Source organism: Cryptomeria japonica, chromosome 7 (assembly GCF_030272615.1).
Source record: "Cryptomeria japonica chromosome 7, Sugi_1.0, whole genome shotgun sequence".
NCBI lineage: Eukaryota > Viridiplantae > Streptophyta > Pinopsida > Cupressales > Cupressaceae > Cryptomeria > Cryptomeria japonica.
In genome coordinates this window covers 445,187,171-445,199,519 of record NC_081411.1, presented here as the reverse complement: position 1 = coordinate 445,199,519, position 12,349 = coordinate 445,187,171, and the positions used below count along the sequence as shown (strand labels likewise).

The window sequence follows — 12,349 nt, the reverse complement described above, 5'->3', positions numbered from 1 at the left end:
ATTATTAATGTTCATAAACATCCGCAAAGGATAATAGGACTGACAATAAAGTCCAGGACAATAGGTCAAGAAAGAGTGCTTAAAGCTTATCTAAAGTTTAAACAAAACAAAAAAATGTGTATACTAATAAAAACTAAAAACTAGTCAATTGTGAAAGCAATCTGTACTATGAGTGCTTCTAAGTTCTATCAAGGCAAATATGTCATACTTTATGTCTCCTTGGTTCTGACAACTTCTGTTTTTTGTTAACCATCAGAGACATGCTTCAAGCCATTAAGACAAATGGTTCGAACAGAGAAGGAGGTTATAGTTCTGATGTTAAAGATGCAACCCTTTGAATCTCTTGCTCACGTAATGATGTCTAAACATGCAAATCTTCTCTGATGTATAACACTAAGTACCTCTGATCTTGATACTGAAAAAAAGTTTCCAGACTTCCACGAGTCCCTGAAAGAACACCTAAATCTTCCATGTATCTCAAACATAAACTGTGCATCTAAAAATTACATGCTTACTTTAAACAAAGAGGAATCTCGTAGAGTTGTTCCCCTAATAAAAAGTTATATTGTTTGGTTGATGTTAGATACATAAACACCACTGATAATCTATTGGTAAAAGATAGGATTGAACTTTGTGGAAGATTCTCTTTTCTCATGTATATAGAGCTTTTATTTCATGTTTGGGCACCAGATAATTTCTGTAATTTACTTTAGATATATTAATGAAGCCCCATGCAACCGTCTTTCACAAAATTTCTGCAACAGGTTATTTGTCTGCATCTTGTTTTGCAAGATGAGGCAAGATGAGTACTGAGTAATAGCAAACCCTATCTATCACTCCACCTTTACCCTTAATCGGGGTGCAATTCTGTTAATTGAAAAGGCAGAAAAGAAAGAATTGTCTATATGCTAGTGGAAAATTCAAAACCCATGAATTAAATTACTGGCCTACAGAAAAAAAAATCTTAACCATTATTGAAGCGGTCAAACAGTTAAGAGACTCGCTCATTCTAGAACAGTTCACAATTCAGAATGTCTAAAGCAATCGGGGCACAGCTTTGCAGAAGCAGACATGTAGGGTCGAAGTCATTACTAAAGCAATATAGGTTTGATATTCAAAATATTGAAGGGAAATATAAATGTCTTCCTGAGGCCTTAACTACTGAATTAGCTTGTAGTTGAATGTTCCAAGGATCAAGTTCAACATACAAAAGGAGAACTAAGGAATCTTCTTATTGGCCTCAACTTCCCATCTCCACCCTTGAGCAATGGAAATAAAGAGCAAACGTCAAAAGAAATCAGTATGGGCAAAATCATGAATCATTGGTTATTAATGTATACGTTAAGATTAGTAGAAATTTTCCTGTATTGGTAAACTCACCAAGATGGAGTTTTCCAACGGTAGATATTGTTAGATATATTTTGGAATATGAAGTTTTGGATAAAATATTCATCCTGAGAAAATTGTATAATCCCTGTAAGCCATTTGTGTATGCCATGAAGGAATTCTGCATGATAAAATTTCTTGTTAATCAGTGGTTATCATAGCTTGAAGTGATGTTGCCCCAGATAGAATTTGCCAGCAAAAAGGAGACAATAATGACAAAGCCAGACCAATCATTGGTATGCAGTCCCCACAATCTCAAGAAAGTGAAGAAATCTTATCTCAGTTGGAAAAAGAATAAGAAGATAAACACACCTACTCCAGCTAGATAGCCAAATGAATGCAGTAAGGCACCAGAAGCATCTACCAGTACAGAATGGTTAACAGACAACATAGCTAGCTGCCCCAATTGTTATTGGTCAGCATATGGAATATGTAAAGCACGGATTTACTTTAAATAAAGTGGAATCTTGTACAGTTGTTCCACTAATGTAAAGTTATATCGTTTGATAGATGTTTGACATGTAGATACTACTGATAATTTATCAGAGACCCATGTCCCTCATCAATAGGATAGAAATTTGTATAAGATTTTCTTTATTCCTATATACAGAAGTTCTTGGTTCGTGTTTAGAAACTGATTAATTTTTGTAATTCTACTTTCATTATAATACTGAAGCCTTAGGCCACCTGTCTTCTGCTACAGTTCTGCTAACAGGTTGTTATTCTGTGTCCATCTTGTTTTGCAAGATTGAGTATGGAGGAATAGCAAGCCGACTATCATTGAACCTTTACCATTATTGATATTATGGAGCACTAGTCAGTGTTTATTGGCACTAACATCCTCCTGAATAGGGTCCATTCATATACTGACTTTCACACTTCCCAAGGATCCTACAATTTGGCCTTCATGGGAACCCTAACCGACATTTATCTTACACTATCATCCCCCATTAAACTTTACAAAAGCACAGATGATAAAAGGTATGCACTTGCGACCCCTTTATAGTATCGTGTGGTTAGAAAATGACATTTTATTCAAGCATGTCATCGCAAATTGCCATCCCCACTCATTCTTAACTTGGAGGCCTAAGATAGAAAGGTGTCATTAAATATAATCATGTACTAGCAACCCCCTATATGCTTGACTTGCAAGTATAAGATGGAAATGGGTTATTAAAACATCCCCCTTGATGAAAAATTTCCCCATAAAAACATATGTACACAAAGATGAAGGAGATGTCAAATGGAACAAGCTTAATTGGTAAATCATCAAGATCTCTACAATGACCGCCACTCAAATACCTATGAAAGTACAGGCTAAAATGTACAAAATGTTGAATGTTGAAATTGGGTTGAGCCACCACATCCAATGCTGGGTGAGGCATACCTCAACAGATAAGGCTAAGAGTAAGCCTCAATTAAATTTGATTGAAGAGATTGTGGCATCGAAACCAAAGAACATCCTGCAAGGGGAATTTCAGAATCACTAAAAAAAAGACAAAAGATGATTAAAATATGTTTAAGGCTACATGATCTGACTATTATGCAGCTCATGCAAGAATCAGTATGGGCAAAATCATAAATCATGGTTTATCCTACCATGACTATGTGAGTCCAAGATGATCTTTCATTCGCAAGTCATTTCACACTACCATCCACACTCATACTGGGGGCCCACAATGGTAAGATGTCATTAAATATAATCATGTACTAGCATCCCCCTTTATGCTTAACTTGCAGGCACAAAACAGAAATGACTCATTATAACACAAATTTCCTCAATTGCATAATAAATACTTGATCCATGCATGACAGAAAGGTGGTGGGTGCATTGGTGAACCCAAATGGCATGACCAAGAACTCATAGTGCCCATAGTGACATTTGAAGGCCATTTTGTGCACATCCTCCTAACTCTTATCTAATGATACCCCAACCTTGAGCCAATCTTGGAGAAGTACACTACACCATGAAGCTCATCTATCAACTCATTGATCTTGGGTATGGAGTAGCGATTCTTGATTGTCTTCTTTTTGAGAGCTCTATATTCAATACACATCCTCATAATCCCATCTTTCTTTTTGACCAAAACCACAAATGAAGCAAATGGGTTGGAACTAGGCCATATGCGCCCCCTATCCAATTACTCCTTAATTGCCTTCTCAATTTCTTCCTTGTATCTCCTAGGGTGACAATATGGAGTAGTGATGATGGGTTTTGTTCCTTCCTCAAGCTCAATCACATGCTAAAAACCCCTATCTAGTGGTAGACCATGGGAAATTTTGTTGAACACCTTGCTATGTTTATGGACTAAATATCAACATGGTAGGACCTCTTGTCCTTGGATGGACCTGTATTTGTAATCAAACACTCCACTGCTCGAGCCACTTGGTCTCTACGAAAAGCTCTCTCCATCCTCTTGGCCAAAACCACCATGGGACCTCCATTGGAAAGGCCACGAAAAACTACCTCCTTTCCATTAGATTTGAACTTCTACTCCAAGGTCTAATAGTTTTGAGTGAACTCACCAATTGCACTTCCAAAACCAGCTCTATCTCCCTAATGCCAATCACACAAAAGTCATCTCACATCTTGTGTCATCCTAGGTTCGTGGATTGTAGGGCCTGGTACCAGTTCAATTCATTATGATTACAAGTCCTAGTTTGGTACACCTACAAATCCAGCCAAGGTACGTGCCCTAGCAAGCCGGCTTGTCCAGGGCAAACCCAAGCGAACCCAGACACTTGGGCACCCAAAACATTTTTTTTGCAAAATTTAATAAAATTTTGACATCCGCCACTTGAAAAAAAGAGTAAAAAACCCTAAAAGTGACTTTTAAAATGCTCAATTAGTTCATTTTTGCTCATTTGTTTTGAAAACGGCTGTTTTTTCCTCGCAAGTTGAGCAAATCTTGGCTTCTAGCAACAAATAGAGGGAGTTGGAGATCAAATGTTGAAGTTTGGTCAAGTGTTGCAGCCTCACTCCTACTCATTTGCCAGATTTCATTGGCTTAAAGAGGTAAGTTTTTTTTTCATTTTTTTCATCCATTGTTGTTTCACAAACATGAAACATTATTTGTTTAGTTTACTTATTTTTTCCCATTCTTTTGTTTTTGTTTTAAATGTGTTCATAATATTTCTTGCCATATGAACTAGAATGACATCTACCTCTACCTCCATAGGCACAAATCAACAACAAAACAAAACATATCCAACTTCTCCTCTATGAGAATATGTTGATATTATACAACCGCTTCCAAGAGGTGGGCATACATTTGGAAATGCCAAGGATGTGATAAAGAACATAATAGTTCATGATATCAGGTGGTAGGCCATTTGTGTGGAATACCAGGAAGAGGCATCAAAAAATGCCCTAGAAAAAATGGTGTGCCTATACCACAAGAGGCAGTGTTAAAATATGTTAGGGAGCATGAAGAAGCAAAAGAGAGAGAAGCCCTTAGATTAAATCAAACCGTTTTAAAAAAATAAAAGGGAGTGCAACCCCCATCTAATTCTAATATTATAGTAGAAAACCACCCATTTTTTTCTCTAGCTGAGCCTGAAAGTCAATCACCCATTGTATGCAAAATATCAAAGAGGCTTTAAAGTGCATTTCATAATGAGAGTCGAGACATTGCCGACTAAGATGGATGGATATATGCAAATGGGTTGGCTTTCAATGTTGTTTGCTCCCCATCCTGGGAGAGTTAATGAAGCTCCAAGAGGTTACAAGGGCTCAAGTTATGGGAAGGTACGTGGCACCTTGTTAGAAAGAGATGTCAAGGGGGTTGAAGATTCATTGAAGACCATAAAGGATTCTATGGACTGAAATAGGTGTATCCATTGTTTCAGATGGGTGGGAAAGATTCCAAAAATCGTCCCTTGATCAATGTCATAGTAGTGTCCCCTAAAGGGGCAATGTTTTTGAAAGCTATGGATTGTGAGGGCCAAGAAAAAGATGGGCAATTTATTGCAGATATTCTCATCTCTGCCATTGAGGCAGTGGGACCCCATAATATTGTTCAAGTCATAATGGACAACGCAAAGAATTGTAGAGTTGCTGGTTTGTTGGTTGAGGAACACTATGACCATATCTTTTGGAGACCTTGTGTGGTCCACTCACTCAATCTTATGCTAGAAAAGATTGGGAATAACATTGATTAGATCAAAGAGGTGTATGCAGAAGTTGACGAGATCCAAATGTTCATCACAAACCACCACATGTCTCAAGGGATGTTTAGATCTTTTTCAAGTTTGGAGCTATTGAAGGTAAGTGAAATAGTAATTTAATTTTACATTTTCTGATTTTTTTAATTTTCAATGTTCATAATTCGATTGTGTAATGTGTATTCTTCTTTGAAGTTTGTCTTTAATTTTTAATCATTTTGGCTTTAATTTCTATTATAGGTTGTAAAGACTCGTTTTGCATCTAACACAATCATCTTGAGACGACTTGTGAAAGTTAAAGTGGCACTTTGTAATGTGGTGATCACAGCCAAAATTGGGCTATTTGGAAGCAAAGCAGCATTGAGAGGGCAACAAGAATTAGGCAAAGGATGTTGGATGACTTATGGTGGGATCATTTGAAATATCTCCTTAGTTTCACCAAGCCCATTATGGGCATGATTCGCTACACTGTCATGGATAGGCCTTGCATTGTAGAGGTTTATGATGGCATTGGCTCAATGCTTGAGTAGATGAAGTGCATCATTAGTGTAAAAGAGAGAGACCCTAAGAAAACTTTCTTCAAAGAATCGGAAGCAATTGTTGTAGAAAGGTGGAATACAATGACCACTCCTTTACATCTTCTTGCCTGTGCATTGACACCAAAGTACTATAGCAATTAGTTTCTTGATTTGCCAAGAAGGCTTGCACCATGGAGAGATTTAGAAGTGTCTAAAGAGTACAAGGCAGCATTCCTTAGACTCTAGATTTGATTACAAATGAGTTCACAAATTTTGTGAACGCAAATGGTCTAAGTGTTGATGGTCTTCATCATAGGTTTAAGAAGGATGCTCATAGTTGGTGGCACTACCATGGCCAATGCTTCCAAAACCTGCAGCCCCTCGCAATCATAATTTTATCACAAGTAAATTTAACAATTAATGAATATTTATTTTATCACAAGTTTGTTTTATTTATAGTTTACTTTGTCTTCATAGGTTGCTAGTTCATCTGCATCAAAAAGAAATTGGAGCCCATATTCTTTCATCCACTCAATCAAGCGCAATAGATTGCAATCAAAACAAGCGGAGAGCTTAGCATATGTGCATTCCAACTTGTATCTCCTTTCACACAAGCAACATGACTACAAGCAAGGGGAGTCGAAGATGTGGGATATAGAGCCAAAGCATACTAAGTTGGATGCTTCCACTTCTCAACTTGTTGTATTTGAGGAATCAAAAAGCAAGAACACTAATAGTGCCAATGCAAGTGGCATTGGCATTGGTTCATCTAATGTCAATGTCAATGATGAGGATGATGAGAATGATAACGTTGATGATTTAGAGAATCCATTTGATGATTAAACTTTAAAACTAAAGTTCCAATTGTTTAAACAATGATTCTTGAACTCGATATTATTATTTTGATATTGAATTTGATGTATTGCTATGATCATGATGTTATGAATACAAGTTTATGGTGGTTTTGTTGTTTATATGATGCTATGTAACATTCTAATCTTAATTCATGCTTCTAAGCTGCATATATATAACGAACCCAAACCCCTTTTCAAAATTTTGCCAAACCAGTGAATCGAGTTCTCAAACCCAAACCGGCAACTTAGGTCAATTCTAACTATTGAATCCTTCAATTGCATGTAATAGTATACCCATCCGTAACTGTGAAATTAAACCCCTCAAACTCTTTTGTCTTTAGAACCATCTTCGTCACCAACTCTTCATCAATGAAATTGTGGGTAGCCCCACTGTCGATAAAAACTATCACCCCTTGTCTTTGTAAGACTCCTCTAATACAAAAAGAGTGATATCTAGGTGGTCCCCGAAAGGGCTACAATTGTACCTCCTGAAACATCTCCTTCCTTCTGATGATGTAACAAATTGGATAAACTCCTTTTCCGCCTGGCACTGGTGTAAATATAGTGTGACTGATCATATAGATGTGCTCGCTCCTGGGGTCTGATTGTTGGAAAAGGTTGTCCTAACGCGTGACTCCAGAATAGGTGCTGAAAACTGTTGTTATTGCATGGCGACGACTAATATGGATGTGAATCTCTATTCACCCAGTGGATAAGAATAGATTAGAGACTCATCTAGCCTCCACCAAAAAGCCCTAGATCCCAGTACCCTCCTCCAGAAAATGCCCAAAACTGATGTAGTATGGTCTGCTGGGTGCTTTTGCAACCAATAATTTGTTGTAAGCTAATTAAGTTCACACCAAAATGCCTTGCACAAGGGCTTCCATCCATGCTGTCAAATATGAAATGATTTGAGAATAACTACTATCCAAAGTGATCTTGGAAAACAACATGAATCAATGGTTTTAGTTCAACCTGCAACTTCAAATTGAAGACGCCAAGGAAAGAAGTACTTGGGATTTCGTCCCACCACAGCATGTGAAATAAACAATAACTCAATAGATGACAAAATCGGATGCCTCCCAATGAGAGTTTGCCATATATAACTGTGAATTTGGTAGTGTGAGTCGGCTCCCAGATTGAAAATGGATTGGCGTCAAAAAGACCCAAAATTGGGTTGGCCACAACAAAATAAAAAAGAAACTTATTATTATTATTAGTATTCATATTATTATTATTATTTGAATAGTGTTTGAAAACACTTAAATTAAAAATAAGAATTAAGGAAATTCGAGGGATGGGGTGCAGGGGACGTAACAGCAATACTTAGCTATTAACATGTGTAATAATGAGACTAAATTATCGTTAGCGTCAATGCTGTCTGATTGTATGGGAAGACAAAAGTGTGTGTGAAGGTAGACTTCCATTTATGGATGTGTTTATCATCAAAAAGAATAGATATCATAGAAGTGTAGTTTTACATGTGATGAATAAATTCTATCTAGAAAACTCAAGTGGGTTCAAGTGTATTGTGTTTTGGCTTACTTTAATGTGCATAGTCTATGTTAGATATTCTGTGAAATTCCTGCATCGTTGTACCGACCACAACTCCAATAGAAAAAGGAGAAAAAATATGGTAGGTACTATAGTCTATGTTAGATATTCTGTGAAATTCCTGCATCGTTGTACCGACCACAACTCCAATAGAAAAAGGAGAAAAAATATGGTAGGTACTAATGAATTGAAACGAAAGATAAATGCAAACAGAAGCGAAAGAAAATGGTTTTGAAAGGATGAGATTAGAAGGCTTACATTGTAGACAACTGTACCAATATTTCGTGTGAGCGTGCTCTCGTATATGTATTTACCAATAAAAGTATCCTTGGCTGCAACCATGATCTTTGCTGTAGTGCCCCCTGTAATAATGCTGAGGGGGTACCATCTGGGAACCTGGTGAGAACAATTTAAGATAAGAAGAAGAAGCAGAATTTCGTGGGCAGAAGGGGAATGCAAGAGGAAGATTGGACATTTACTTTGAGCGTTCGGACGAAGACAAGGAATCTGGGATTGTCATCGGGTGCCTTAGAAATGATAGGTCCGGCGGGTCTTTGGTACGTCCTCCCTGTTCCCATGCCCATGCCCCTCCTTCCCTTCCCACCCTTCGCCTCCACCACCCTGTACTTGCTCCTGCTGGTGCTCCATGATTTCAAATTCACTCTTTTCCCTACTCCCATTAACTGCGATCCCCTGAAGAAGTTGGCATCCTGTGATGCTAATTTTAGTTTTGGCCACTTGCAAAAGGAGAGAGCGGGTGAGCTTCTCGCTGCATTCAATGCAATTCCCTTCTCCATACCAACGAAAACTGCCTACTGTGTTTTAGGAGGAGGACACTCAAACCATGTGTACTGTGTTTTACAAGGAGGTCACTCCGTTTACGTATGCCTCGTGTTTGGATAACGGTGGAATCTTTGCTACGATGTGGACCGCTACTTCCTCCTACACGTATGTATTGCAAGAGATGGACCGTTTAAGACGGGAGCTCGTAGCAATTTCTTCCATGGCTTTTGAGCTGTGTTCTAATCTCGTGATTGTCGTTATTTTATTTTAGTTTACGTGTCTAATTTCCGTCAAGAAAGTTTTGGTTGAGTTTTGTGTTTACCGTGGACTCAAATTTAGAGGGATTTGGTTCAAAGGTTCGATGTACCATTTTTTATTAAGGTGAAACCATAAATATTTTATCATCGTGATATTTAATCTGTTATTATTTATTTGTATAATGTTGTAGTTATAGTATATGTTTTGTATTTGTTATATATATATATATATATATTCCCACATCAGTGTGTTTATTTGGGTTGGGAACATGTTGGGAGCCATTCTTATTATTGATTCTAATACCTATCTTAAGCTCATCATGCTCTTCATGAATGTAGAAACAAAATCAAAACCACAATGCAAAACATTTGTTTTTGCAACACTTTAATCCATATAGGCATAATTGCTCAAAACTCAATAATTGCATGAAACTTGAAATCCAAAATGATCCAAATTCGAAATTCATGTAATAAATCTATCTTTCCACATTATAACCCATCAAAATATAACAAGTAATTCACTTTTCAACCTTTTCCAAATTTCATCAAAAAGGAGAATATAGGCTCAACCTCCATTAAAATAGTTCAAGAAAAACCATGAAATTTTCAAAATACAAAAATTAAAAATCAAGGAATGCCCTTTTGATTCTTAAGGGCCCAACACCCTCATTGCATCATAAAAAACCAAAATCCATTCTTTATAAATAAAATTGGGCATGGTAAGAGTATAAGATGGAAATTTCATAAAAAAATATCTATATCAATTCCTTACTCAAATGAATTAATCATTTGGAAGTAATTAGACACACACAAACAAACAAAAAAGAGAAATGAGGGGTAAATGAGGTTCCTACCTCAAATTTGGCTTAAATTCTAAAAGATGCCAAACAAGAGCCCAAATTCATGGAGCAACACAAACTTCTTCCCATTCATAATATAATGCAACAAATCTCTTTTGAATCCCCACAAAAATGGCTTCCCAGTCTCAAAATCAGATTTCATGAACGAAGGAGGTTTTCATGCCTTCAAACACTCAAAAAGGGACTAAGGAATGAGCCAATTTCCCCTTATAAAACCCCAATCACTTTTTGAAATAAAATAATAAAACAATACTTTTTAATTCTCAAATATACATATTTACCCTAATTATGCAATGCCTTTAAAAATAAGTATAAATTAGCCACATTATGATTTTCAAATAATAGAATACCATTTAACACTACAAAACTCATTTTCACATTAAATTTAAGAAAAAATGCAAATCAACATAAACAATCAAACACTCTTCAGTGATCAAACACTTAGGGAATTAGGGTTGTCCAAAACTTACCAATCACGATATTTGGGGTATAACACTTGTAATAGCATGAGAAATTGTACCTGATTGAGTACAACAATTAAGACATAGTGGGAATTGGCTAGTGTGATATGTCCTCGTAACTATCATTTGGTGTAAGGTGAAGTCAATACCTTATACCTACAACCATTCCACACACATCAAGGGTACTTGTGCATATATACATAATAGTCGAAGCACATACAATTTCTTGAATGGATTCACATATCACATACATCAATTTATTACATTTAACTAGTCTAAATCATGTTATCATTAAATTTCAACATCAATATTAACATCACAAAACATCATAAGTCATCATTACATTAAATCCACATTTAACGATATCTCACACCATTGGATTTAAATATTATAAAATTAGGTATAATATCATCTTACACACATCACAAGAACTAGCATCGCAAAGAGCACATCGAGTCCTCACAAGGAATCGGGCACAATGGTATATACACACACATCTCAATGCAATCATATCAATGACCAACATGTAGAGGAATCCTCATCTTGAACATATGGGTGGTTCATACACACCATGATTCATAAAGGCATCATAAACATGTTGAAGCAACACATAGAATAAACACTCAAGAAAAACATACTCACAACCCATGCATCCCTTAGTACATAGTCTAAACATGTCGATTTGTGTGCATATCCAAGCTACAAATGGGAAGGGCATTACATCATCCCCTACAAGATATTGCTTAGACTTGGAAGCCTACAAAAGACCAGGATCAGTGGCTATCCAACCACCACCAGAAAATGTAGGAACAAAAGTAGGAGTTTAAGCCATAGCAGTGACTTCTTTTATAGCCATAGTCTTTGGCTTAAAAGCAAGATTGAGATCCATATCCCACGGTTGATGAACCAATCCTAATTCCTATTTATCTACTTTGCGTCAACTCAATCAGTACTTGGAGTTTCATCTATTTATTTAGCTGACCGAGAATCAAGATTAGCACCAAAAGAAGATATGGTACACCTAGTGCTCAATCCTTTAAACATACCAAACACACAAAGAATGACCTCTCAACTCTCTCCAAGTCTAGACCACAAAACAACAAATCTCACATCGTTATGGTGCATGATTAAGTGAACACTATCCACTATGTGCAACCAACAAGAGATCACCATAATACCCTCAAAAGTGTCATTGCAACTAGGAAAGCACTACCTACATGGTCCAAAAGAGTGCCAATGCTCAAAGTCTTACTTATGGACTACCACAAATGTTAGGATGCTCCGTCTAGCCACTAAATCAACCAAGAATGACACACAAATCCTATAACTTTTTCTTAACACAAGGCAAAAAACATATAACTAAACTTCCTATGGTTTCTCCTAAGACCAAGGCACTTAACCTTTAGGGATACAACCCAAAATCCTAGGTAAAATCATCCCATGAGACTAGAGAAAGCACTGCCACGCTCATTAGAGCAAGCATCACTTCCATGCATGATCTCTCTTCCTCAA

At 36.8% G+C, this 12,349-nt stretch overlaps 1 protein-coding gene across 1 annotated transcript in view; it reads right to left on the bottom strand.

Moving 5' to 3' along the window:
• The window catches only part of LOC131030411 (protein HHL1, chloroplastic), a 63,461-nt gene extending 54,021 nt beyond the window's left edge, over positions 1 to 9,440 (bottom strand). Inside the window, exons 1-2 of the mRNA XM_057961242.2 lie at positions 8,956 to 9,440; positions 8,735 to 8,872 (exon numbers count right to left, since the gene is read on the bottom strand). Of these exons, the coding sequence (XP_057817225.2) occupies positions 8,735 to 8,872; positions 8,956 to 9,273 (456 nt within the window). The 5' untranslated portion in view covers positions 9,274 to 9,440. The remainder of the gene's footprint in view (positions 1 to 8,734; positions 8,873 to 8,955) is intronic.
• Between the last annotated feature and the right edge of the window lie 2,909 nt (positions 9,441 to 12,349).